Below are 26,769 nucleotides of genomic sequence, written 5' to 3'. Positions count from 1 at the left end.
GGATTAAGTTCTCATCTCTAAAGCTATCAGAAGCAGCTTGGGTTTTACAGGGTAGCAGAGCTTACCTTTCTCTCTGAGCCACCTATACTAATCTCCCTCGGTACACCCATGTGTGTGAGTGGCTGAGCTTCAGCTGCACCCTAGGGAGTCAGCAGCATTTCCTTCAGACAGTATGGCAGTATTAACTTTTCCTGTCAAATCTAATTTGTTCTCATATCCAGGACTTGGTACTTGGTAAAATCTGTTCTTACTTAAAACCCCCATTTTACAGGCATGTATAAAAAGACTTTTCCAGTTGTGGTTAATCTAGGACTTAGAACAGCCATGTACCTCATGGAGTAACAGTTGGTCATTAGAGCACTTTAAAGAGGACAGCAGTAAGGAACAGATGTACACAAAGTTTTAATTTTATTTTTCTCTGGTTGGAGACTCATCTTGTAACATGCATGCATTTCAAAACAGTAACAGTGTCTCAAACTGCTCCTAGCAAACAGACAAGCACAGAGGACTTAAAATTCCTATTTAAAAAACAGCAGTGAAAAAACCTAGAATGCTTTTTTTTTTTTTAGTTTTAGATTAAACTTAATTTATTCACATTTTTTCAGTTGCACTGATTAGCCCTGCCCACCCTTGTGACCTGTGTGTAATACGCTCACTTGACACAACTCAATCCAACTGCGTTTAGCATTGTGCAGCTAAACAAAGACCAGCGCAACTTCCGAGTGGTAAAACTGAAACCACTAAAAATGATGGATGACCAGCAGTCGGTTCCCCGAGCTTCGCCATCGCTATTACACAAGAATTCGTTTCAAAGAGCAAGGAAAATCAGTAGTGGCTAATACGGATACTGGAGAATGGCTCTGCAGAAGTTGGGAAGTTGACGGGCAAACCTGAAATGGGGCATTAAGACACAGACGGGGAGAGGATAGCTGTTTTGTTTTTGGAGCTATTTTAAGGACTATCTGTCTCAGATCGGTTACGCAGTGTTGCAAACCAAGTTTAGGACACACACACTGACTTCTGAAAGGTTTGTACCACCTCGAGGTTAAACATTTTGACCTCTGTGCAGCTTGAAGGGAGGCATCTATAAAGACTGCATAGTAGTCACAGGACTGGGAGGCATCTGTCCGTTGAGGCTAAGACACAACCCCTACCAAACACGGCCCGTAACTACAATACAACCTTGCTTTGTGCCTTTCTTGGGCTAAGAGGCGAGTCCCCAGCTGGCATCCCCACTGAAGGTAGCTGTGGCAGCGCTCTGGAGGGGAAAGCAAGAGTTTCCTCCCAGAAAAGGAAAGAAGACTCAAGCGTTTTAGTGTTCTTGCTAATTATGATAATCCAATTCAAAACCAGGATTCTCGGATGTGGGAGTACAGCCTCATTAATGCAGGAAATCTGGAGTCACCTACTACCCCAGAAGTTCTCCCTGTGATGAGTTTCATGATCGCGGCTTTTATAATTAAAACCAGGTCAATCAGAGGCGTGTACGAGACCAGAGGGAAGGATCCCACCGCTCCTTGCTGTGAGAAGTGAACTCCTGCTGACATTCTGCTTACATATAGTAAATACCAGGCTCTCTTCCTAGCGCTGACACAAAGAGCGGGTGCTGCCTGGTAGCTCCAGAACACTTGGGTCCTATTAAAGGGTGACCCAGCATGTTCTCGAGTGTTTTTTATTGCACTATTGGGGCAGAACAGCACCCAAACTGTGACTCCGCACTCTGCCTTCCCTCTCCCACTCTTATTTACGCTGTAGGAGCTATCTCAATGGGGAAGATGTAAGTTCTAGGTTCAAAGCAGTTTTTAGTTCTTAAATTTTGACAGATTAGGCCCGTGTTCAGAGAGACACCCTTGGTTCAGGCAGGACTATGAATCCTGCAGCTTGCTTCTCTCACAAACTCACCCTGCCTTTGGGCACTGGAAATACTGCACACTAAATTTTTTTTTCTTTTTGAAACTCCAGTTGACCAAAGAATTGCACTGCAATTTCTTGAAAAATCCTGCACGCTGACCAGGATCTGAGTGATCTGTCTACCTACTGCAACTCTTTCAGCCGAGGGTGGTTTTCAGTCAAATGCACTTCAGTGTAAAGTGTGCCGCAGGGTACATGCTACAGACAGAAATATCTACATTCAGCAAACTAGAACTAAATTCACACCAGAAACAGACAACAAACTAGCACAAGCAGTTGTAAAACCAGAATTGAAAGGGCTGGGTTTTCCTTTTAAATACTTGAGTTAAAAAAGTGACCTAAAACAAGATTAAAAAAAACCAAAACAAAACAACAAAAACAAAAGAAAAAGAAAAAGTCCCTTTTAAAAACAAATCAAATATTTGCAGCTTCACTTCTTATTCTGGTAATAAAAATACTGTCTAGAAACAAAAATTAGCATTTTTAACGTAATGCTACCTCTCAAAATGTAAACAATATACAAAATGCTTATGTTAAACAAAGTTACATACCTGGGTAATACATCATTAAGTGAGAAAATTGCATTTAATTACTTTAATACACACAGTATGGCAACTTGACAGAAGTGGCAGAATTGGGGAAGTGCTAAAGTGAATAGAGTTTATGGGGCTTTTCATATCACTTGAGCTAGAGACAGCCAATTTAATTCTAGCAGGAGTTTCTTTGGAGTGGAATAAGAAAATACAGTTAACTGCTCTTAAGCCCTTAGTATCATGACTTCTGTAAAGATTGCTGCAGGAACAGATTGCTGCAGGAACTAACTGCATTTTAATTTCATTCCTGTTTATGAAATTCAGTGAATGAGACTGTTGCTCCTAGTTCTGCAAGCTTCATTCTTCTACTTTCTTTGGGTTGTTTGTTTTGTAGTGTCTCATTGCAGAATGTCTGCAGTTCACTAATTTCCTTCCCTCTTCCTCCCCCCTTTTTCTCTTCTTTTTAAAATACACAATTCAAAGATAAACAGTTTAAAAGGTACAAGCTAGTTTCCCAAAAGGAGAATGGCAAACTTACCAGGCCAAAGTTGCAGATTCAATGCAGATTTTTAAAACTGTCAAGAATAAAAAGTATTGGTATTTAATTTCTAATTGATAGTAAACTTAAGTGCTTATTGTTTAAGAGAAAAGCAACCAATATAATGCCCACAAAACTAAGCTGATGATACCCTCTAAGTCCTCCCTTTTTTAAAGTATTCTCATAGCTGCATTTGTTTTGTGACTTTTCCAGCTACACACCTTAAGACATGGGACTCTTCAGCATCCCAGACAACGGTGTGTTAGCCCCCACATCACACAGAATAGGGACTGGACTACAGTGGCAGAAGAAATTTGTCCCATGTCAAAGGGACCCATGAATGAATAAAAAGATTCATATCCCATTATGACCCCTAATATTAATTTTTGATTTCTTAAAGACTCTATTTACAGTGCACTCTTATGGGCTGATACTTTAGTCCCCTTCAAAGTTGAGACCTGTGGGATTCACATCACGAATGTGGGTATGAACATAAAAAAAACCCAAGCCCACATTCAGAATCCAGACCAGAGCTAGCGTTAGTCTAGGGAAATTACCAGGATGTGATGAGCACCAGTTATCTCTCAAAAGGACCAAATTCCACACAGCAAACTGTAGCACGCGTTACAGCACAGGACAGACATTCGAAACAGCTTATTCCCGAAACAAAGGCATATGTGAAAACAGTTTCAAGGCAGATAAGCAACATGTTTCAACTGCAAGAGGTTTGTTCAAAACGCTAAATCCTGCTTAAAAAGAAAAAGAAAATTAAAAAAAGAACCAAAAGATCTGTAACTGTTGTGCAGCAGAGCTAACAAAACCCAAAGCAAGTCTGACAAGCTTGGCCGTGAAAAATATTACAAGCATTCTGGAGACAAAACAGGACATTATTCAGTCACGCAAATCAGTTCCAATTCCTTAGGGGGGGGGAAATAATCTGGCGCAAATGTTCAAATATTTCCACTCCTTGACTGTCGCTCTAGAGAGGGGTATGGAGCAGAGAAGAGTAAAACCAATCACAGCTCAAGTCCTGAGTCCTCTTGAGCAGTGGAACTTGCTCCACAGTCACAGCTCCCAGCACTCCCCACTGGTAGCGAGTCCAATTCCTTCGTGTGCAAGTCACATTGCCATTTAAAAAATAAACCAACTAACCAAAGAACCTCTGTCAGGAAACAAATTCAAGTACCTGTTGCAGATCGGGCAAGTAAGGAAGACTGAACATTAGCTAGATTAACACTGGCAGAACTGCGATGTGAAGCTGTACTCTAAGAGACGCGGCAATTCCTGACTGAGGTGCGACAGGGAAACGTTCCAGATAGTCAAATACTATCCCATATCTACAGGTACAAAATGCCTTTTTTTTTTTTTTTTTTTAATGAAATCTTCATAGCTGGCCAATTTAAAGCACAATGGGTCCGAGCACATTATTATGTGAGGTTGTTCAATGCCTCTACTACTTCTCACACTGGTTTGTTTTTTTTTTTAAGGTTCTAGGAGTTACACCTTTTTAAGTGATCATCTTTGGTAGATGTTCATTTCCCTCGTCTTTCTTGTAAATCAAGTGCAGTTACAAAAAAAGTTTTTGTTACTTAAATTAACCAAAAAATATAAAGTGTCCCAGTCTGAATTTACCTAAAGTTCAGCGACTCCTCCTTATCAGAGTAATATTTTTCCGTCCTTGAAATGGTGAGCTATTTTCCTTCCAATTCCTACCAAGAGGGAAATAAAAGGGTTTGTATGTCTTTCTGGTAAAGACAGTCCAATAATAATAAAAAAAAAAGTAGTAGTTTGTGGAATCAGGCACTGCTTCACTCCCACTGAATGTGATCTAGAGCGACCCCTTTTATACAGTGCCACATATCATATCCCTATGGGATTCTCTTGATCAGAGAGGAGAAAATGTCATTAGAAAGAGCAGTGCTGAAACAATGCACTTTTCTTGTTTTAAAAAGCCCTCAAATCTATGTCTGGGCACTTCTGTAACATAAAAACCCACTTTTCCACCTGGGTCAAGTGGACTGTTGGAGGGTGCACCTAGAATTAGTTTTCTCTTAAGTCACACAGTGCCACACACTCACTCTTGCACACACACGCACACACACGCGCACACACATGCACACCCCACATGCTGCTACAGTGTCTGTCTTAGTGTCACAGGCTGCATTCTCTGTTTGGAAGTAGCCCCTCTTCTCTTCATTTCTCACTGAAGGCTGAAGACGACTATGTCAGGATATTGGAGATAAATTCATTGAAGCGTTTAGAGTACTGCTCTGGATTCACGGTGGAGATCTCTGCCCCAGCCTGCAAGGCAGAGAGGAGAGAGAAGTCACAACACCCTCCTCGAAGGGCAGACCCTGCAGCACTGCAAAGGGTGGAGGAGGGAGGACAGCAGGGAGCAATTATGTCAGCACAGCCTGTCTCTGCTGGGAAAGACCCATAACAACTTGCAAGTTCTAGGAAAAAACAACATCCAGAAAGGTCTACAGAGATTCCCAAGGAAACTGATTTTAGCTCCAGCTGGATCTTCTGCAGACCACTGAGTCAAAGCATTGGATTTGTTCCCTCATGGTATAGAGGAGATTTGCAAGGAACATGAAAAACTCCATGTCCCACCAACCTGGGCTTTTTTCAAGCCCTTTTGGGAACAGGACTGGCCCCAGGAAGTGGGCAGGGTAGTATGTCTCCCTGCAGCCAGTCCATTCCTGCTCTGAGAGGCTGTTGGTACCACACCAGGGAAATCAAGCACCTCCCAAACTGGGACGTAAATGCAAGTCATCTCCAACCAACCAGAAGGAAAGCCTTTCCAAGACAGTCTGAGGAGACTGTAAGTGAGGAAGGAAGAGCTGTTCTCGGGCACGGGATCACTGGAGAATTTCCATACTGGTAGAAAAATCAGTGTCAGGAGACATCGCACATACACACGCAGGCACGCAGGCAAAGCAGAAGCCCCAAAGCCCATCCTCCCTGTGGGTGGCAGGCTGCTTACCCCATGTTTCACTGTTTTGGCAGCATGTGCAGCTTTCTTCTTCGCATCATATGGCGTAAGAATGTCTATAATGGCCATGAAGTACACTTCCTTCTTGGGGGCACCTAGCAAGGCAAGAGAGTCGCTAGCACACCCTGAGCTGTGAGCAAAGCCCAGCTGCACTCCCCTCCTTAAGAAATACATGGCAAATCTGTTTTGATGCAACTAGCAGAGAAAGCAAGGCAGCTGGAGGCTGTAGAAGGGCAGAGAAGAATGACCAGAAACAGCACACTGGAGGCCCGCACGCTCTCTGAACATGCCACTACTCTCCAAGCATCACTTCTACCCATTCCAACGCACACCATCCACAACAAGGGACTGCACAGCAAAGGAGACACACATGGCAGGGTGTCTCTCTCTCTCTCCCCCTGTGGACAGTCCTCCCACTCCATTTAGCCCAGCCAGACCACAGGACACCTCTGCCCTTCAGACCTTCTTCAGGGCAATATTCCATGATACTCACTTTCGTGGCTTTTCATGGCGTAGACGTCGACAGAAGGATCGAACTCTCCAGGCCCAAAGAAGCGAGGGTAGTTAAGGAGATTGCCAGGGCTGTCAGGGGGTGTGCCATAGGAGGAAATGGGGTTGCCTCCGAGACCATCGTTCTCACACTCCTCATCCTCTGCCCGATCCTCCACTTCCATCTCTTCCTGCTCTGCTCGGTCAACATCGTGGATCCCAACCAGCAAGCTGTAGTCCATAATCTTCAGCTGAGCTAAAAACTGGGAGAAAGAGATGAGTGAGAACAGCAGCATCCACGTGGGATCAGAAATCCTCAGTCCTACCCTGCCAGTATCTCCCTGAATAGAAAGAGCTCTAGTGAGAGCTAAACCCTTACTAGACTCCAGAGAATCTACATGTGACCTCATATGCCCGCTGCTATCAGCATAACCCTGACTGTAATTGCTTGACTGATCCAGGAATGACTTGTTTTTCAGTCACTGCTGCACAGTGAGGATCCAGTTATGGGAGACAGAGTAAAAGCTGTCCCCCAGGAAACTCTACCTCCACGTCCCGCTTCAGCTTTTCAAGGAAGTTCTTTTTACTCTCTTCTCCAACATGCAGCTTCTGACCCTCATTCAAGAAGTCGTTGTCCTTGAACGTTGGTAGATCCTTGGCCTGCAACAAAAAGCATGTGTCAAATTCTCCAAACCCCTACTTCCTGGGGGAGGGCTGGTACACTGATCCATTAGTAATACGTTGATTGCACAGAGACTCTGATCAAGTGTGGGGTTGCACCAAGATCTTTTGCCTGTTTCTAAGGTGAAGTGGCTCATCCTGTCCACTAAGTATGCAAATGGCATCAGGCAGAGCACAGTATTTGTCAGTGAATTCATGTGCTGAGCTGTACCTAGGGGGGAAACTGAAGGGAGACGCAGAGAGCAACTCAACTTTAAAGACTGCCAGGAAGCCGTGCTGCAGGCTGAAAGCTTGATGGCTGGGCTCCAGCCAGAGATGGTCCAACCAGCTCCCAGAATAGAAAAGAAATGCATTTTGTTGGCTTCAGATTGGGGAAAGGGGTGAGGGCTTGAAAAAAAAATGCTTCTCTGCCTAAAGACTTGAGGAAAAAAATTAAAACCACCGCTTTTTGAGGAATCTGCTTGCAGCAGGCCCTGAGGATTTCTCAGGGATATGGAAGAACATACAACCCCTTTGTGCAAGTGGGAACTACGTTATTTTGTTCTTAGAAAGACATATGAGCGTGTGGTGGCTTTATATAGATCTACTATGAATGGTCTGAGACAAACTGCATAAGCAAAAAAAACTAGAGCGTAAACAGCCAGCAAGCCAGGGACAAGGGACACTTGGGCACGATGAAGCCGCGCCTTGACACCAGAGCATTCGGTATAAATGGGAGTTCCTTGGCTCATGCCAGAGATCTAATTTTAGGGCAGGCTGGAGCAGACTTACTCTGCAGTCCCAAACTTGAAAATCCCATGTGCACATGCAAAACATGTAGTACCATGAGTTACTGCTGTGATTTCAACAGGACTTTTCATGGCAGCATCACAGTCAAAGTTTTGCAGGGGCAGGATTCTTAGTCATAAGTTCCCCTAATGGCACCAGAAACTAAACTTACAAACATGTTGAGATATGCCAAGAATCTGAGAGGAGCTGGTCTGGTTTATAAAAGCATCTGTGGCAAAATCTAACTGATGACCTGACTCAGTTCGGTACACAGGGAGCACTATGAAGAAATCCTTCCATAAAGACACCATTGCACTAATGTGGGTTTTGGTACTTGTGTGATTGTGCCCCAAGAAGTTCCCCCCACTCCTGATAGTGTCAACATAACAGTGCACGGCAGGGCAGCCCTGCTGGGCAGGCTGCAGGGCAGCCCTAACCAGATCTGCACCATCTCTTCCTGAGCAGTTACTGGGCACAGCCTGAAATGTGGGACAGAAACAGGTTATCACTCATGGCCCATTTAATATCCCTTGCTCAATACCCCTTTGGAAAAGGGAAGTCAGTTGGATCCCATCTGCTTCCAACCACCAGGAGGAAGGAAACGCTGGCCAGGAACGGTCCATACCTTCTCTTTATCGCTTGCTTCCCTGGATACTGTTGAGCCCTGATAAAAGAATAAAGAAAAGAGCATCGCTGCACTATGTGTCATATTTCTGAAGCATTCATTGACACCATTTCATTTCTCCATGCAGAAAAGTAAAGAAAAGTGTTTTTAAAATCAGTGTTCAACCCCTTTTTCATGCCTGAGAGAGACTTACAGATCTCCCTGGTGTAGTGTAGGCCACTTGGGATGGGGGAATGGAACAACATTTGAGCCTGAAGTGAAGCCCCATCCAGAGCCCCCAAAATGCAATCCCCTGAACAAAAAGCAAAGCCCAGGACCTTGTCAAGTAGTTGTTACAAAGACCAACTCCCACCCTCCTGGAAAAGGAGCTCTCAGCTCCACGACTGCCCTCCAAACACTCACCTTCAGGTCATATTTCCGGTGCACAGTCAGCCTGTGACTAAATACGTTTCTGGTAACCACCATGTAGGTTTCCACTCCGTCCACGGTGAGCCGGTACATGCCAAGGAACTGGGGCAGGAGGGTGTTCCCATGACACTCCACTATGAACTGGAGGAGAGCAGGGAAGGGAAGGGCAGAGAAAGACGGTACTGTCACACAAAACCGCTCTCTGACAGAACACAAACTCAGCAAGAAGCTGATAGCGAAGCCTCCAGTTCCAGCCATCTGACACCGATGTGAAAGGAAAGGAGGCTTGCAAATTGCTTCTAGGGTCTCAAGAAAAGCAAGTTAGGGCATTCTAAGAATCTTCCAGCCCTGAGCTGAGACAGAGCATCCCATTGTGTGTGCATGTCCAGCCTGCTGTAACAGGCTAGGTGTGCACGTCTGTCACTCAGTCTCAGCAGGGCGAGTCTGTTGTTGGCACTGGCTAACTTCACTTCTTGTGGTTACGTGAGTGTATCTGAAAGTAAAGAGCAGATGGACTGGCAGATAATGTGGACCAGGGTACAACATTTCTAGCTGTCCCACTTTGCCCCCGCCTTCCCTGCTCCCCTGGGTTCGGCTGGGATAGAGTTAATTTTCTTCCTAGTAGCTGGTATAGTGCTGTGTTTTGGATTTAGTATGAGAATTATGTTGATAACACACTGATGTTTTAGTTGTTGCTAAGTAATATTTACACTACTCAAGGACTTTTCAGCTTCCCGTGCTCTGCCAGGTGCACAAGCAGCTGGGAGGGGGCACAGCCAGGACAGCTGACCCGCACTGGCCAAAGGGCTATTCCATACCATAGGACATCATGCTCAGTATAGAAACTGGGGGGAGTCGGCTGGGGGGCAGTGATTGTGGCTCGGGGACTGGCTGGGCATCGGTCAGTGGGTGGTGACCTTGTTTTTTTGTTTTTCCCTGGGTTTTGTTCCTCTTTCTCTCTTGTTATTTTCCTTTTCATTATAATTTATTATATTATTATTATTGTTGTTGTTATTATTATTATTTTATTTCAATTATTAAACTGTTCTTATCTCAGCCCATGAGATTTCTTTCTTGTGCTTTTCAGATTCTCTCCCCCATCCCACCGGAAGGGGGGAGGGTGAGTGAGCGGCTGCGTGGTGCTTAGTTGCCGACTGGGGTTAAACCACGACATGCACATAACTGTCTCCCCCTGGTCCCTCTGGAAAGTCTGATTCAAAGGATTGAATTAGGAGCACTTTTACAGATCTCAGGTACCAGCAATCCATAATTCATTGATGTAAGGAACAGTGTGAGCTGTGAAGGCGCTCAGCACTGTGAAGAAGCAGGCAGCTGTGCCATAATTGGCTCTCAGATGCTAAGGAACACTGTTTTCTCTTGCAAAAGCTATTTGCAAGCTCTGCCAGGTTGCACACTGTGAATCCAAGTTCCAGTTCCCCAGCAAATCACAAGATGCTCCCCAAGGTGTTTGCCACCTCCCCTCCCAGGGTTCCAGACTCACCGTACCTGATGGTACTTCTTTAAGATGTTGTGCATCTCTGCGACATCCTCGCTCGACACTGCCTTAATGACAAACCTCCTGTCGTAGGTGGTGAGGAACCGGGCCCCACATCGGCCTTGGCTGTCACTGTTCACTGGGGCGCTTCGTGTCACCGAGTTCTGAGGGAACCAGAACAAAAAAGTGGGGAGGAGAGGCAGGAGCTGCCACCTCCCTGGAGAAGAAAGAAGAGCAGTCTTGGAAAGCAGATGAGACATGGGTGACCAGGGCCAGCTCCACAACCTGGCTCTGGAACAACAGACATCCCAGAGACTTTGTGCTCCACCTTCATAATTGTGACAGGGTCCCGGCCAAGCTTCAGAGCACACTTGCAAACACACTCCAATCATGACGGTTAACATGCAAGCATCCTTGAGTGTTCAGCACTACTGAGGTTAACCCAATTGTTTAGAAGTCTGGACATGGAGTTTAGAGCTTTCATCTGGGCCTTGTATTTATCTGTTTTACTCCAACACCTGGCATGCATTTTTGAAAATGTTTTTTACTAATGAGTTATTAAGGAGGCAGTAAACACAGACCACGACTTCTTAGCATTTCCTCCTGGAAATCTAAGAACTGTCAGGATATTTCCAAGATTTAAGGAAAACCAGAACAAAATGAATGAAACGACCTGCCTTCTTTTCCACCAAAAGGCAGTCTAAACTGGCAAGTCTCATTGTTTGGGAATTCTTTACAGGTCACCCTGAAACCACAAGCCACCCTCAGCCTCTGCTATTCTTACAATTGGACGCAAAAGATTGTGAGTATAAATAGCTTGGTTGTTCTTCCGACAACCAGCAGCATCTGTCTTTATATCCCTGTCTCCACCCTTAGCAACAAAACATTGCAGCTTCTTTTCATACTTGCAGCACAACTGGAAAATCCCAAGCAAAGTGCAGAACAAGTATCTACCATGTTCCTTGAGCCACAACATGAGCTCTTTGTTCTGATCCTTCTCCCCACGTAGGGGAACTTGCTGTGAGACTCATCCCACTGTTAGAGCCACTGCTCTTCACACCTTCCAGACTAACCAAAGCAGGTCACCAGTCTCCTGCTTGTTTCCTCCATCACTTCTCAGCAACTGCCTTCCAACTCCACCACCCCAGTCACCAGTGTCTGTTCAGAAGCCATTTTGTCAACCAAAAGTATAGGCTCTCACTAGCATTTCCTTGCCACTGGCATAAGCATAAAGGGAGCATCGTGCTCTGAAACGCAGTGGTACTGACACCTGGATAGGGGTCTTCAGCTCAAGGTAGATGTGGCTTTCAGGATCTCAGGGCTGGACAACGCGTTTCATGATGTATTTTTTTAGCTGCTAGTTATACTGTTCTCTCCTTCCCTCAGCTCTCTGAAAAGCAGACAGCAGAGGGAGCCTGCTCTTCTGCAGACGCAGACATGCAGGCGAGCAGAGCCTGCTTTGAAAAAGGGATTTACCGTGTCACGCTGCAAGTGAGCCGAGAGGTTTCCTTTCAAAATGAAGCATTTAAAGCTTTTAAAACTTTAATGAAGCAGGGGAAAAACTCTACTCCTGCCAACGGCTTTACAAACCGCCAGGAAAATAAAGGCAAACAAAAAAACCCCCTTGCTTCTGCTGACATTTGCAAATGACTCTGTGCTACACAGTTTAATCACCCCTCACCTCAAAACCACAGAGCTTTTCTTCTAGAGGAGATGAGAAGCAGAAATTGTGACCACATATGGACATTACCAAACTCATAGCCCTTAGGTTTACTTTGTTCCCTTCCTGTCACTCCCACCTCTTCCACAGTTCGGGTGTTATATTTATCATCCTGGCTCGATTCCCACTCAAGCCATCACGTTTTACCCACCTGAATTTATTTAGCTCAATGAATGTTTTCTGCTCTCTGTTCTAGCTGGACACTTAAAGAGCCAAACTGCTCTACCCCAGAGACGGGAGAAGTAATCCTTCAGAGCAACAGGTAAAGCATAAATGATAAACCAGGTATTGAGAACCAACAAGACTGTGGGTGCTTCTATGTAAGTTACTTCACATGGTTCTAATCATTTCTTAAAAGAAACTGTGAAAAAAAAAATTCTAAAATATACTATAGCGGATGGACCGGGAGAAAAAATAATTAGGAGCTAATGACTTCACTGCATGCAAGTACGCTGAAGGGTATGGAAGAAGCCAGCACACAAAGTAACGCCCTGGTACAGCCAGCCCCAGGGGCAGGGTGTTGCTGGCCAAGCAGTCTCCTCAAGAGCCATACACAGCCTGGCATGAACTACTGTCAACAGACCAGGAGGCAATGGTACTGCTTCTCCTGGCAAAACGCCATCGCTGCCTAGAGAACAGGCCTGACGGTAGGAGGGGAAAAAATAAAATTAATAATTTAACAGGCATGTGCTCAAGAAAAGCATAGACTGAGCAGCCGTGTCCTGAAAATAAAAGAGATCTTCCATCACAAGCAGAAGAGATCTGTGTGCACAACTCATGGCTCGCAGGTAATTAGAAGGCACTGGGCACACACAGGCACAAAGAACGGCACCTGCCTCCTAACGCTGGGCTCAGCTCTATCTCCGTCAGCAGATGGGCAGTCACCCAGACCAGAGCTGTGACAGGCAGCCACGAGGCAGCAGCCAGCATTTACTATTCCTCCTGGGAATGGCCAGCCCCTTGCAGAAGAAAAGCAAAGATGACTGTCAGTTCTGCTCGAAAAACGTGTCTCACTTTGCGCAAACACCCTCAGAGTGCCCAGCATGCCTGAGAATAGGCAGCAGAGTAGGATGGGCCCTAGCAGCCAGGAGAGAGGCAACTGAAACACAGTTACACAAAGAAGCAAAAAGCCCCAAACACCGATCCCGGTATCCTCAGAGGTCACCCCTTCTCACAGAGGGACCAGCATGCTCCCCACTTGGTCTGGGAACAAAGGGCAGAGGATGGGATGCAGGTGCTTCACATCTCCTCCTTGCCCCGTACCACATGAAACCAGAAACTGGATCAAGCAGATCCAGCGTCTCACCAGTGCAATGAGCCATGCAGCTGGAGTAAGAAAACAGATCTCTTCATTGTATTAACCTTGAAACAAGGGGAGATCAGGCAATAATCTAGATATAATCATGGAGAATTTTGACACGCTTGGGGAGGGCGTATACTCAGATGTATGTGGACATGGGCACACACACACACTACCAGAAGGAAGCAGTTTGGTGGGATTAGCAGGAATAGCTCTGCTCCTGTCTCCTCTCCCCACAACACAGGCAGCAGGGAGCATAGCTGGGCTTGTACGTGATGCAAAGAAGGAAGAGAGCAAGAAGCTTGCACCACTCACCCACCGCTCCAGCGCTAACGTGCCGCTCCAGGCTGGCAGATTTCAGTGAATATTTTAGTTGAAGCCCTCGACCAGTCAGTGCTGGCGCATTGCCAGCCTTTATCAACTGCAGTGGAGTGCCAAAGATACCGGGTTTAATTACCTAACACTCAGCTTGCTAAAGGCCACGCAGCCATCAAAGCCACCCTCTTTTTCTGCACTGGCTTTTGCCTCATTTAAGAGGTCTCCAAGCAGCCTGCTACTACACATCTCCTGCGTGCGTAAGGCTAAGAGCTGTGTGTGGAAGGGTGGCCCTGCTGTAGCAGCAAGAGTTCCGACATCTCTCTTTTACTGGATTTAAGCCCAGTGGTATTAATACAAGAAAATGTCTCTCCCCTCCAAGGCAAGTCTGAGCCTCTGGCCTTAGGGGACACGTCCCAAAGCAGCAGTCACCTTGATAAACCCAATTCAACAGCACCAATGCTTGGCACACACACTTGGTTAAAGTAGCACCCGAATCTGTAAAAACACGACAGACTCATTTTTCCTTGCAGATGTTCTGCACTAGATCATTGTTATCCTCAAGCTCCCGCCTGTCTGCAACCATCTGCTGCCTCTTATTTTATGCCTAGACTGTAAGCGCTCTGGAGCAGGGACCATCTTTTCATACTGCAATTGCCCAGTGCCTGGCACAGCAAGATCTACTCCATTGCTGCGGGCCCTTAGGGTTATGGTAAAACCATTCAAACCATGGTTATAAACCCATAAAAACTGACCGCACAAGAATGTTGGTACTGTAGTTTCTCTGCCAGCTTGGTTATTCTGTCCTAGGGAAAGGTGTTAGGAGGGCAGGGAGAGGGCAGGGGGAGCAGAGACAGTACCTGGTAGTCTTGATCGTCAATCCCAAATCTTTCTCGGAGGTTTCGGAACACCAGTGGACAATACTCCTTAAATTTAAAGCGACTTGGCAAGTTCTCCCTAGGGCAAAGCAGAAAAGACATTCTTGTGCAACGATCAGCTTGTAAAATCAAACTCAATTCTTCTCCCACTTCACTGCTAACCCCCCAGGATATGCAAGCCCCCTCCTACCTACAAGGGCCCTATTCTGCAAGTATTTACCCTCATTAGGGTAGCTTGTTTCTTTGGATGCCTATAAAAGTAATCTGTTCATAGAAATGCTTGGAGGATCCAGCTTTTGACTAACAGGCTCTTTGGATGAGGATGTCTGTCTCACAGAACAATCTCCCCTGTCACAAGCACAGATTTGACAGAATAATTTCTCTCTTTCCTCCTCCTTTGTTGTTTTGTTCCGTTCAGTAACACAGCTGCCCCCTGCAACACACTGTTACTGTTTAAAATGAAAAGCTGGAGGAAAAGGGGGGGGGCTCTGATTTCAGATCAGATCAAATCACTCGTGCGTCAAAAGAAAGGTCAACACAAGACAAACCATCTCACCCAGAACGCAAAGGAGAGGGGGTGAATCAGCTCCAGTCTGGCATGTTCCAGACCAGTCCCAACCGTTACAGAGCAAGCTTTGCTGCCAGACCTCGCCAGCCGGGAACGGGGCCTTCCCAGAGCCCAGTACAGCGGACAACAGACAATGTTCCCTGTTGCTGAGGGATGATGCATCTACTCCCTACCAGAGCTCTTATTCTGCCCAGTGGGAAGAAGCAGAGACGATGGTCCTGCTTGGACACAGTGGGAGATTTTGTCAGCTCATTCTCAATGAGAATCCTTTGCACCAATATGTGGGAAACTAAAATCTATGTAGGAGAAGAGGGAAGAACAGATACTGCAAATTGTAGGTGCCAGAGAAGACAAACTTTTGAATCACACTCCCACTCTCAAAAGCTGATCCCTGTGAAACTTAGTGAAAATGAAGCATTAATCAGCGAGCACTGCAGACCTGCACACACACAGAGCCAGGGTGGAGAACACAGCTCTGAGCACCTGTCACAACCATGGCTTTAAAAGGGCTTCCAAAAATTGATCTTTTGGGAAAAGGAGAAGGGGGTAACTCCATACAAACCTCATGGGCCAGGCGTATAACGCAGACGCAGCTGTCTCCTGTGAACAGTCTCAAAGAGACAAGGAACCTAGCAGGTCACAGAGAGCAAACTCCTCCCCTCTCCTCCATGGTCTTGGGTTCTGCTGGTCAGGACAGGGCACCCAGACAGGGCACAGCAGGAGCCAAGAGACAGTCCTGTATCAGTTTTGTGCATAACCAAGACGTGCAGCAAACTCCAGCCCTAGGGCTTTGGACAAGTTACGCTTTGTGAACTCTAAAATATTGTCTTCTACCCAGTCCAGTGAATATCTATGTGTAACTAGCTTTGTAATAGTGCCACTTCTGAGCCTGGCCTTACCAGACTTCTCATCACTCAAAGGACATAAAACAAACCACAAGACAGCATCTCAGTGACAGACTGACCCCCCGCCATGCCCTGTGGAGTGGTCCGGGCAGGGCACAGACTCAGGGCATGTGTCCAGCCATGCCAGATCCTCTTGGCATTACAACAGGGAACAAACCAAAAGGCCTTCAGCATGCCAGTTTTCCCCACAGCAAAGAGCTCTAATTATAGAGACAAACAAGTTGGGAAGCACCTACTTACTTGTTGAATAGATGATTGTCCACCTTAATCTTACTGTAGGCTTTAAAGTCATCGGGCATTAACATGACAGGAACGGGAACATTGCTGAGTTCGTTGATCTAAAAGAGAAAGGAAATGGAGACTCAAAACCCAAGTTCCACTGCCCTGGCCTTTACCGTCAACGGACTTACGGAGATGCCAAATACCCCAGAAGCTGCTTTTGAAGCAATATAACCCATTTGACTTTCAGAGCAACTTGCTGTGCTGAAGCAACCTGGAGAACACTGTGGTTACAAGCCACAGAAGCATCTCATTCAATCATGTGGTGAGTACTCGTGAGCCAACCTCGGCTCCTTCATCCGTTCACCTTCCACTGATCATCCAAGATACAGCTTAGAATTGAGACAAACCTACAGACAAACAAATAGCAGATTTTATGTTTTACATAAATCACCTTCGCCTTTATTTAGGAAATGTTGCATCAGCCAATTTCTTAACTAGTTCTCACTGTTACAAATGACAGATGACCAAAGTCTTCAATGTGGCCAGCCAGAACAGACTCTGGGTAGCTTCGGTGCAGCACAGCACAGCACCCCTGTGGATGCTGTTTCTATGCTTGCTCTCTCTTGTTGCTCTTATCCCACCTTCTCTAAAGGGATGAGTCACTCCACTAGATTGTTTTTGCTCCTTAGTCATGTGTGGCAGCCACAGGAATACAGGGAAGCAGAAGAATGAACGTTCAGCTACTATTGTACAGACAGACTCACGCTACAGCACCCAGCAGCGAAAGCATCAATAGTAAAAAAAGAAAAAAAAAAAACCCTCCACCTCTGGACTGTATCTGGCTACCCTGCTCTAGACAAGCCCATGCACTGACAAGGACGTGCCAGCGTTCAAGAGCAGGTCAAGAGGCAGCGCGTTTTTGAGCTGCCTTTTCTGAGGATGGCCCCAATGCCATCCATTCACACGGACTTCACAGGAATCACACGAGTCCCACCTAATTGAGCTGCTCTTAACATGCTGGATTTAGGAAGCAGTTTTATTACAACTCCATTCCCATAATTACTGTGCCAAGCAGGTAAAGCTGAAGAGAAGCAGACAACACTGGCAACAGCAGGGTTTGGCTAGGAGTCAGGCTTGGGGTCTGTTCCCAACACCAAAACCTTAGGCAAGTCAAGCAACTTCCAGCACGCTTGAAAAGCACGCAGCATTTCCCTGCTGACTGGGAACAGGGTCCAAGCCGTCAGCCTAAGGAAATGGACTCCAGTTCTGGGATTCCCTGCTCCTTGCGTGCAACAGGACACACGATACCGTCCAAAAAGCTGCTGCCACATCTCCTCCAAGGAGACAGAGATGAAAGGAGGCATGAGGGAGCCATTCTGCAGCAGGATCTGTGGCACAGTTCAACTCTGCAAGGACCAAGGAGGTCCCAGCTCCAGAGATGTGCAGTGAGCTGTCTAATTATATGAGCAAGCCTTTGATGAGGTACGTATTTTTCACATCCTTTCTCCATCATTACCAATGAAAAAACAGACCAGATTTAACAAACGTCAGACTGGAAAGAAAGACACATACATGCTGCAAAGAGAAAAGATGACTATTTTCAGAGACAGTCATCCCACACAACAGATAAGCGGAAAGTAAACCGGCCACCGCTCCGTTAAGAGCAGAGATGGTGCTCTTTAAAGCCCTGCCCTGTATTTACTTTATAGCAGCACTGAGGAGCATTAAGCACTCCCATAAAGTGCTTTGGGATGTATGGAGAATGCTGCACAGATGAATGAATAAATAATGTCCTACGCCTCCCATCATTTGTAATCACAATGGAGCAGGGAGGCCAATACCCCCCGGCTTAAGCTAAAGGCTCAATCCTGCACTGAGCCGCAGCTAGAAGAGAGGAAAGGCAAGAGGACTGCAGGTGAGGAAGGGACCTCCCAGACCCTGGTATCCAGCTCCCAGCTACTGCAGGGAGCTGTATGAGAGCGCCCCATGTAGTGATTTCCCCTCAGGGTGAAGGGGAAAAGAAAACAGCTAATTCTGTATCAAGAAAGAGGCACTGCCGCCAGCCACTAATTATTGCTGTCTAACAGGAGGGGAAGCCCGACAGCACAGCTCCTTAGACACGCCTGTTCTCAGCCCTCTTCTCGGTGGTGGGTAAGGCACAAACAAGCTATTATCAGCTTGTTCCAGAGCAGAGGAAGGGTGCTGACGGCTGAGAGGGAACAGCGATTTGGAGATTGTCTCCTCCCTGCCAGAAATTCAGACACAAATGTTAGCAAAGTGAGATGTCAAGACGTCTCTGGATGTCCTCATTTCTGCCAAAGCAGAAACCTCAAAGCAAATGTTGTACCTGTTGCAACTCTCCTGACTGGCAGAAATGGTGCACCAGGATACCTCGTCTCATTTAAAAGATGCCCCCACTCTTCACAAGATATAACAGCCTGACAACAGCCAAAAAAATCCCCCCTGCGGAAGCCTTTCCCCTCTTCCAGCTGCATATAGCAGAGCTTTCTGGATGCTCCGGGATTCCAGCTCTGGAGGAGATGGGGAGAAGGAAGGGATTTGTGCTGGGCACTAGAATCGCTGCCAAAGAGCTGAACTGGCCATTTCTAATCCCGGCGCTGACAGCCTGCCCTCCACCGCACAAGGCAGCTCTTGGTCAGATGGCTACTGGGCCTTTGTTCCTGACACCAGTCTGAAAACAAACATGGGTTTGGTTAAGGGTTTTTTTTTTGTTGGGTTTTTTTTGTTGTTGGTTTGTTTGTTTGTTTTTTAAGCAAGAGGGATGTGCACTGTCTGCTCCCACAGTAACTCCCATGCTTGACACTTTCCTCAGGATCCTAAAGGGAGAGGAATGAAAAAGCCCCTACACTGCCTTGGGAAAAGGGATATTCCAAACTCTCCCTTCTCATAGTACAATCCTCAGCATCCAGTGCCCCTTCCTAAGGTTTATCAGGCCAGGTCCTGCAGCACGGTGCCAAGTGAAACACTAGGAGACCTTGCCCAAATGAAAGCAGCGGACAGCACCGCTCTATAGGGATCCTCTCCTGTACTTATCATGGTGGAATCTGAGCAGCCTCCGAGAGCAACGTGACTAACGCCTGGCACATGTTTGCTCTCTCGCCTTCTCCCCAGGGAGAGGCGTGTAGCAGGAGATTATATATAGCAGAGTGTGTGTCTCCTGTGTATTTATGCTACAGAAGGCAAGGTCACAGCACGGTGCATAGCAATGAGGTGCCCAGCAACCCCTGGCTCCTGGGGAGCCCATTCCATGGGTCTGACCCACCTGTCTCCCACAGAGAGATGTCACCCAGCTGTAGAAAGTTTGCCTGTACCAGGACCTTTGGAGATCTCTGGGGCTGGTGCTGGCCACAAGATGGACAGCGAGATCTTGGGCTTGGTTCTTTGTTTTGGAAGAGGCAGCTGCAGAGAGCAGAGGTGCAGCAGCAGCAGACAGCACCGCAGTCACACACCTCGGTCCCTCACCGCAGGGGTCACGGGTTATTTTGAGAAGCACAGCGACTGTGAAGAGCAGGTCCGTGCTGCACAGCAGTCTGTGCCTGGGGTATTTCCACATCTCCACTACAAAGGCTTTAGACGTCCCCAAAGTGGAAAAAGTTAAGACCGGCTAATTTAGAGCACAAGCTCTTCAGACCAGGGATCTGTCTCCAGACCCAGCAGGATGCTGGTTTTCTGTAAGTCATCCAGCTTTTTAGACCTAATCTGCCTTTGAATCCCCTTGAAAATAAGCCCATGTTTTTGCACAGTCCTCTTATGCCAGGAGCTTTCTATTCCCCCACTGGGTAGAAAACACAGACAACCTGACAGGGACCAGTCCAGGCTGAAAGCACCATTAAGAAGTGCATTTTGCCACTGCCACCTGCATTTTGCAGAAAGACATAAGACACTGGTCCTGCCCCTCCCCAGGCCAGAGACAGCATGAATGGCACATGCCCGTCAGCCTCACAAAAGACTCAGACACACACCAGGTTCGGAAGCTCTCAGTGGAGCTCAGAGGATTTAAAACCAAGACACATTTTAGACAAACCAATTGACATCTTCACTAGGCAACAGCAGGGGCACTAAGAAAGAGATGCTTCACATTTCTCTGCTGGTTTCACCATATTCTGAGAACAAATGAGCAATTTCCCAAGCAAGGCAAGCAGCTCGGTGTGTGCGGAGGTCACCCCAGCAAGGAGAGAGGTAAGGCAGCTGATTGCCCGGTGTGTCAAAACAGCCACAATCCCAGCCAGAGCCCAGGAAGGAAAGGCAGCCTGATGCCACTGAAGGAGGGATCAGGGCTTGGGGCAACAGCAGTAGGTGATGGAGAGAAGACCCTCATCTCTCCAAAACCGCAACTGCCACCCTCCTCCTCTATTTGCCCAGCAGCCAGAGGAACAGCAAGCTCAGCTCCGCTGTTTCTCCAGCTTCCCAGCCAGCAGCTCTCCCCTTCCCCCCCACCGGAATGGCCGGGCCCTTCGTCCTCAGTCAGCAGATTTCTTTTTTGCCTACGCCGCTGAGAAGTCTACAGCCACCCCGGCCTTATAGGGCTGGAAAAATACCACCTCCCCTCTGTCTGTTCAGCTTGTATTTCCTGGTCACTTGAATTCTTGAGCAACACCAGTCAGTACGATTCTGGGTTTATCTGTAGTTGATAATTTGTCTTCCCCACCAAAGCCAATTCCTTTTTCAATAAAAGGCACATCAATATTCTGTGTCATTCAGGGACAGCTGTTAGAACGAATGGGCCAGGCACAATTTTGTTTCAAAACCTGACTGTAGCCTCAAAGTGGCAATTACCATTAGTAAATTGATGGGAAAATGCAATTTGTTTACTAACAAGATCCAGATGATGGAGTGTGTGAGTCTACTCTCTAGATTCTTTACAACAGGAATTTGCTCAGGAAAATAAAAATACTTTGCTCCTCTCAAAGCCTTTCAATCAGGCATCTCAAAGTACTTTGTGAGTATTAGTTAAACTTTACTCCAGTGAAGCAGGTAAAAGACACATAGCAACATCACTTTAACTAGCATGGAGACAAACCCACATCTGCAGCAAAACTTTGCCGCTGCTTAACACAGTACAGCAACTGGGCAACAGTTTGAGAAAAAAATACTGTTTTCCATGAATTAGAGCATGATTAATCAGTATCCAAGCTCACAAAACCCCCATACAATGCTATGGAAGCATGAATCTTGTAGTCAATAATTTCTATCAGTGCTCTAGGGACACCAGCATGCTTTAAGAAGAAAAAAACCCATACCCTAGTGACAGCGAACCCACCTCTTCCTGAACAAAGTACTTTGGAGCCTGCTGGAAAGCACTCCCGCGTCCTGACAGAGCTGCAGCACAACGCTGCGTCACAGGCAGAGGAATCAGTCAGCGCTACCCCGCTGCCCTGCCAACGCAGGGCAGCCTGTCACCCATCGCGTCAGCATGGCCTCAGGACCACTGGAAAGCATCCGTGCTCCCAGGCCACTTGCAGGTAGGCAGAGCTATCGCTTCCCTTGGTTCAAACAAGAGCTGAGGAATGGAAAGGTTAAACGACCTACCCACGGCCACACGAGTCAGCAGCAGAGCAGGCAACTGAGTCCCATTTTCCTCGCTGAACTACCCAGGAAAATCTTCTTTTCTCTCCATACCCCAGGAAGGGAAAGGGCTCCTGGAATCTCTATTTTAACAGGAGGTCCCAGGATAAGAAGGTTCAGAGTCACCAGCCTCAATCATTAACACAGGCTATCATGGCCATCGCCATATGCTGCACTCTCCAGAGGTCAATTAGAGCCACAGTAGACAGCAAGTGTTGGAAAGGACAAATACATGCTGCTTACCCTGTGCCAGTACCAATTTATAGGATTTCAACATTTGATATGTGGCAGATGCTGCTCTGGCTAGAATTAACATGGCAACACCAAGAACAACACTGCAGAGAAGGGAGAAGCGTGCTGCAAATCCCAATTTTGCTATTTCACTTGAATACTAAATAGCTGTGTTTTGTACTGGCTGGCATCACTCCTAAAGGTCCTAGGAGATCAGCTGGTGCTTCAGCCAGTATCAGAGCCTCTGGAGTGCAGGATGCTGCCTTGGGCAAGATCCACACAGCCAACAGAAGAGATCTACCCATTTCAACAAAAATGGGATTTGTTTATGCCTACCCTCCACCCCTGCCAACATCCACAGAGCTCCAGGGATCGTTTCCCGTTGATGAACTGCCACCTAGAGAAGCACCATCAGGGCCCGTATGAACTCGACTGTTCATTTAATGAACAGAAACAAGAGTCACCTCTCCAACAACCCCCAAACTCACTGGGATCCCAGTACCTTGTATAATCAGCACCTTACAACTGTTTCTTCGGTTTCCAGAGCATCACACAACACTGCCGTGTTCATCTTACTGTTCAGTGTGAGATGGCTTCTCCCTTCCAGAACCATCACAACTTTTCCTCTGCTGCTGGTGAGCTCCCATGCACGGGGAACTCCAGCCAGAGCACGGAGAACGTGCATGGAGCAACACGCACATAACCAACACAGAGGAGCTGCATCTCCTCTTCCAATGCCATGACAACAGCAGTCGCAAGCAAAGCTTCCCAGGAACCATCTCCACATTTGCTGAATTTTACATTGCCTTACAGAAAACTCAGAAATCAAGGGTGAGCCTCTGTGACTCCACTTTCTTCTCCTATCTGCTAAAGTTCTCCCCTCCCCTCCATGGTTTTCTAGTTCAAAATATAGCTGTTGGACTAAAACCACCCACGTTTGGCCCTGCTTACACCAGCCACAGCCCCACCCCAATCCTGATTCACTCGGTTTAAATGCTGGCTGGGGACCACCAGGACAGCCAAGACCCAGCTCGCTATTTAAACAGAAATGCTTAGAACTGGTGTTCCAGAAACCAGTTCCTGTTCTTGGTGTGCTAACATCATTGCTCCTGATCCTCTCCAGACCCATCACTGCCTGTATTCACACCAGCTGCTAACAAGCTTGTTTAAACGAAAGGCAGGGCCGAACTGTTGCCAGACTCGGTTAATGGACCCAAGGGAATTTCTTCAGTCAACAGAAATGGTGGATTGCACAAAATGGTTGTTTGTTTGATTTGTCCATGAAAAAGTTCATCTCTAATGCAAGTATTTTCGACAGAATCCTCCTGGCACAGCCTTGTGGTTTGTGCTGATAGCAGTTTTCTCCCCCTCCTACTGCAGGGATCCCAAGGCAAGGCTCCACAGACACGGGATTCATCCCTCCATGTAAAACCGTGGTTCAGAAGCCAAACATTAAACAACCCTCCAAAAGATTTCTAACAAAGTCCAAAGATACTCCTGAAAATATTTCTAAACTGTCCAGACCCATCTGCTGGAAGCACATAAGCAATTCTACTTCCCATATAACCAGGGCACCAACATCATCTCCCAAATGCAGACCAGAATGAGCAGCTGCTCATGTGTTGAGTAAACAAAGCCACCTCAGCTCGCAGCCTGCTCTGCAGCACAGCCACGCCAGCCACCAACCCTCTTAGGCACTCAGAAGGCTCACCCGAACGCAGACTGAGATTGGTGGCAGAGAGGTGGAGGAAAATGAACTAGCAAGAATTTGTTGGGAAATCCTGGATGCCTGTCCAAGGGTGAGGAGGTCACAGCTGAAATTTTCTAAACCCCTTCCCAGCCCCTCAGGATACCGTCCTCCTTTCTGGCAGCAATTTCTTCATAATGTGCATCCAATATAATCTCATTACTAGCTTAGTGTTCATACAGAACCGTCAGCTTGCCTTCCTCCCTTTGCCTAAATATTTCACAGCCAAGCGCTCCAAAAGTTACATTGTCCTGATTCAGTGCCTAAAAAAGTTGCTGGATTCCTAGCACCCAGGCAGCTACAAAAAAAAAAAAAAGGCTAATTGCCACCAAGCAACAACTGTCCCCAAGAGGCCACAAATGAAACTCAGAAGAATCTCACCAATTTCCATTTCTTCAAGGCTCCTAATAGCACCACTGATCAAAGCCTGATTAAATTCATTATCTTGCTTCCTGGGCAAGGCTCTGAGCAGCAAGCACTTGGAGCACCCTTTGGCTCAGAAAGACAGCGCTGTGTTGAACTACATTTGGAAGCTTTCACTCCATCATCAGGCAAGCTAGAAAGACAATTCTAATTTTGTGTGTGTGTTATTTGTTTCTGCAAAAGTTAAACCTAAATCCCTTTCACTCTCTAGGAAACATCTGTTCATCCACTGGAGAAATAGGTGTCTGAGCCCTGAAAGCATATTAATTTAGGAAGGGATGAGGTTTCTGAATTCTTTGACCACCTGAATATTCTCCCGGAACAGCATCCAGAGAGAAGTGGCAAATCAATTCCAGTACGAGATTTGTGCCTGTCATCACAGACGAGGGAGAAGTTTCCAGAGAAAAATATAAAGATGGTCTTAGGAACCTCCAAAGGAGGTGGATCAAAGAGCTGAGCCTTCACATTTGCAAGGCACCCTCTCCCAGCTCCCTCCTAAGACTTGTGCCAACCCAAGGAAACCGAGGCCGAGAGTCTGGGGGACATACATGGCCTGAGTTCTGGTAGCTGAAGCCAAAAGTCAGAGGGAGACAAGGTTGGACAGGTGGGGCTGAAAAGACCCTTTTATATTTTGGGATGCAGAAGAGAGACGTGTAATTCTCTTCATACAGCCAACTGAGGAACAGGACTGTCACTGTGCCTGTGGGACCTCTGGGTCGTGACACAGGGACTGCCCTGAGCTAGAAAGCCAGGGGTTGTGACAGGGGACAGTGCTGTGGGTGTCAAATGAGTGTTCTCATTTGAAGGGATGCAAACCAAAATGGCATCACCCCCCTCCCGGCCCAGTCCTGGGAAAGAGAGGGGAGGGTGCTGGGGAAGAGGACACAGGCAGACGGGTGGGTGTGAGGGGGCAGCCATGCTCTGGCAAAGGGAAGTGTCTAGCAGCAGGGAAGCCTAAAGCCTCCCCAGGCATGAGGAAGGCGATGTCTGGGAGGGACGCCCTGATCCAGGGGGGGACCCAAACTGCCTGGAGATGGGGATGCTCTGGGGAAGGAGCCCCAACCCCAGGAGAAAGGCACCACCGGGGCCAGGGACACACGCGGGAAGGAGCGGACCCCATGGAGACCCTCCTCACAGGGCGGGCATCCACCAGGCCGGGAGGACGAGCGGTCCTGACATGGGGGTACCCTAGGAGTGGGAACCCAGGGAAGAACCCGGATTAGGGAAAGGATGCCAGGGGGAGGGAAGGCTGCGATTAAGGGGGGAAGTGGGTGTGGGAGACAGAGCCCGATCCGGGGAGCGAGGGCTCTGGTCTGAGGGGGGCGGGAAAAGGCCCTGCCTGACGGAGGGAGGGGAAGGGTCCGATCCGGGGGGGGCGAGGGCGCTCGCTGAGGGGAAAGGCCCGATATGAGGGGGATGAGGGCTCCGTCCCGAGGGGCTGGGGAGGGCCCCGACCCGGGGGAGGAGGGCCGCGGCTGAGGGGGCGGGGAGGGCCCGCTGCGGGCCGCGCTCACCGTGTGGTTGGCCCCCCACATGAGGACGCTGAGCAGCGGCTCCGAGGCCCGGAACAGCTTCACCTTCTGGCACACGAAGTGTTTCTTCTTGGTCTTGGTCTTGCTGGCGCTGAGGGCCGAGCCCAGCGCCGCCCCGACGCCCCCCGCCGACGAGCCCCCCGCGCAGTTCGAGGCCATGGCGGACCCGGACCGGCAGCGGCACCGGGAGCCGGACCGAACCCCCTCCCCCGGGCTCCCCCCTACCAGCGCCTCCGCATGGTTCCGCCCGGCCCGGTACACGCCCCCCCCTCCCTCAGTGGTACCGCCCGCCCCTGTCAGCCCCTGCCCGTTGGTCCGGTCCGGCCCGTTAGCTTCCCCCTCGCTGTCCCCCCGTCGCTGCCGCAGTGGTTCCGTCCCCGCCTCCCCCTGCCCCCCCCACTCCGCCCCCGCGGTGGTTCGCTCCACCGCTGAGGAGGAGCCGCCACCGCCGGCCGAGCCCGCTCCGGCCCCGCTCTGAGGAGGCGCCAAGATGGCGGAGGGCTGAGGAGGTGGGGAGCGGGAGGTACCATGTCCTCGCCGAGGAGGGGGAGCCTCGGATGCTGAGGAGGGGGAACGCGGCGCTGGCCGCTGGCTCTCCCCGACTCCACCTGCGGCAGGAAGTGGGAGACCCGCAGCTTGGTCCGGGAGAGGGAACAACGGAAAGGGTTGGACGGAGGAAGAAGGAGAAGGGAAACAAAGCGTCCTTCCCTCCTCCTCTTCCCGGAGATGGTCTCGCCCACTTGGCGTGACGTACCCGCCCAGGCCACGCCCCGTTCTGAACGGGCCAATAAGCAGCAAGGCGCCTGGAATTATGAATGGGCTGCTACACACGTCACAGGCCGCCGTTTAAAGGGCGAGGAGAGGGGCCGGGGCTGCGCGGGGACCCCTCCTGGAGGCGG

General features: G+C 48.2%; 1 protein-coding gene across 12 annotated transcripts; it reads right to left on the bottom strand.

Annotated features, from left to right (window-relative positions):
• Nucleotides 1-368: 368 nt before the first annotated feature.
• Nucleotides 369-26,065, bottom strand: PIP4K2B (phosphatidylinositol-5-phosphate 4-kinase type 2 beta). 12 transcript variants are annotated; one of them, XR_012046043.1, is made up of 12 exons: nt 25,853-26,065; nt 16,370-16,467; nt 14,639-14,735; nt 10,455-10,607; nt 8,943-9,089; nt 8,541-8,579; nt 7,013-7,126; nt 6,471-6,729; nt 5,969-6,072; nt 3,540-5,283; nt 2,983-3,019; nt 370-2,249 (listed from the first exon to the last, which is right to left on the bottom strand). XR_012046043.1 is itself a non-coding variant. In XM_072885503.1 (11 exons), exons 1-10 carry the CDS (start codon nt 26,027-26,029, stop codon nt 5,203-5,205), a joined length of 1,269 nt encoding a protein of 422 aa, XP_072741604.1. In that variant the 5' UTR covers nt 26,030-26,065; the 3' UTR covers nt 369-4,691; nt 5,187-5,202. The 12 variants fall into 12 exon arrangements, 2 of the variants coding, with proteins under 2 accessions (XP_072741604.1, XP_072741602.1); XR_012046045.1 differs by having other exon boundaries at nt 370-2,109; XR_012046047.1 differs by having other exon boundaries at nt 370-3,731; nt 4,615-4,691; nt 5,187-5,283.
• Nucleotides 26,066-26,769: the final 704 nt, after the last annotated feature.

The sequence above is a fragment of the Ciconia boyciana genome, chromosome 22, assembly GCF_034638445.1.
Source record: "Ciconia boyciana chromosome 22, ASM3463844v1, whole genome shotgun sequence".
Classification (NCBI taxonomy): Eukaryota; Metazoa; Chordata; class Aves; order Ciconiiformes; family Ciconiidae; genus Ciconia; species Ciconia boyciana.
The sequence above is the reverse complement of the archived record's forward strand: the minus strand, read 5'-3'. Positions and strand labels throughout refer to the sequence as shown.

Coding starts and splice junctions, on each gene's coding strand:
- PIP4K2B (XM_072885501.1), bottom strand. CDS start 26,029: ATGGCCTCGAACTGCGCGGGGGGCTCGTCGGCGGGGGGCGTCGGGGCG. Junction 6,730..7,012: donor AGCTGAAGCGGGACGTGGAG/GTAGAGTTTCCT, acceptor TCTTTCTCCCAG/TTTTTAGCTCAGCTGAAGAT. Junction 5,284..5,968: donor CCAAAACAGTGAAACATGGG/GTAAGCAGCCTG, acceptor TCTGCCTTGCAG/GCTGGGGCAGAGATCTCCAC.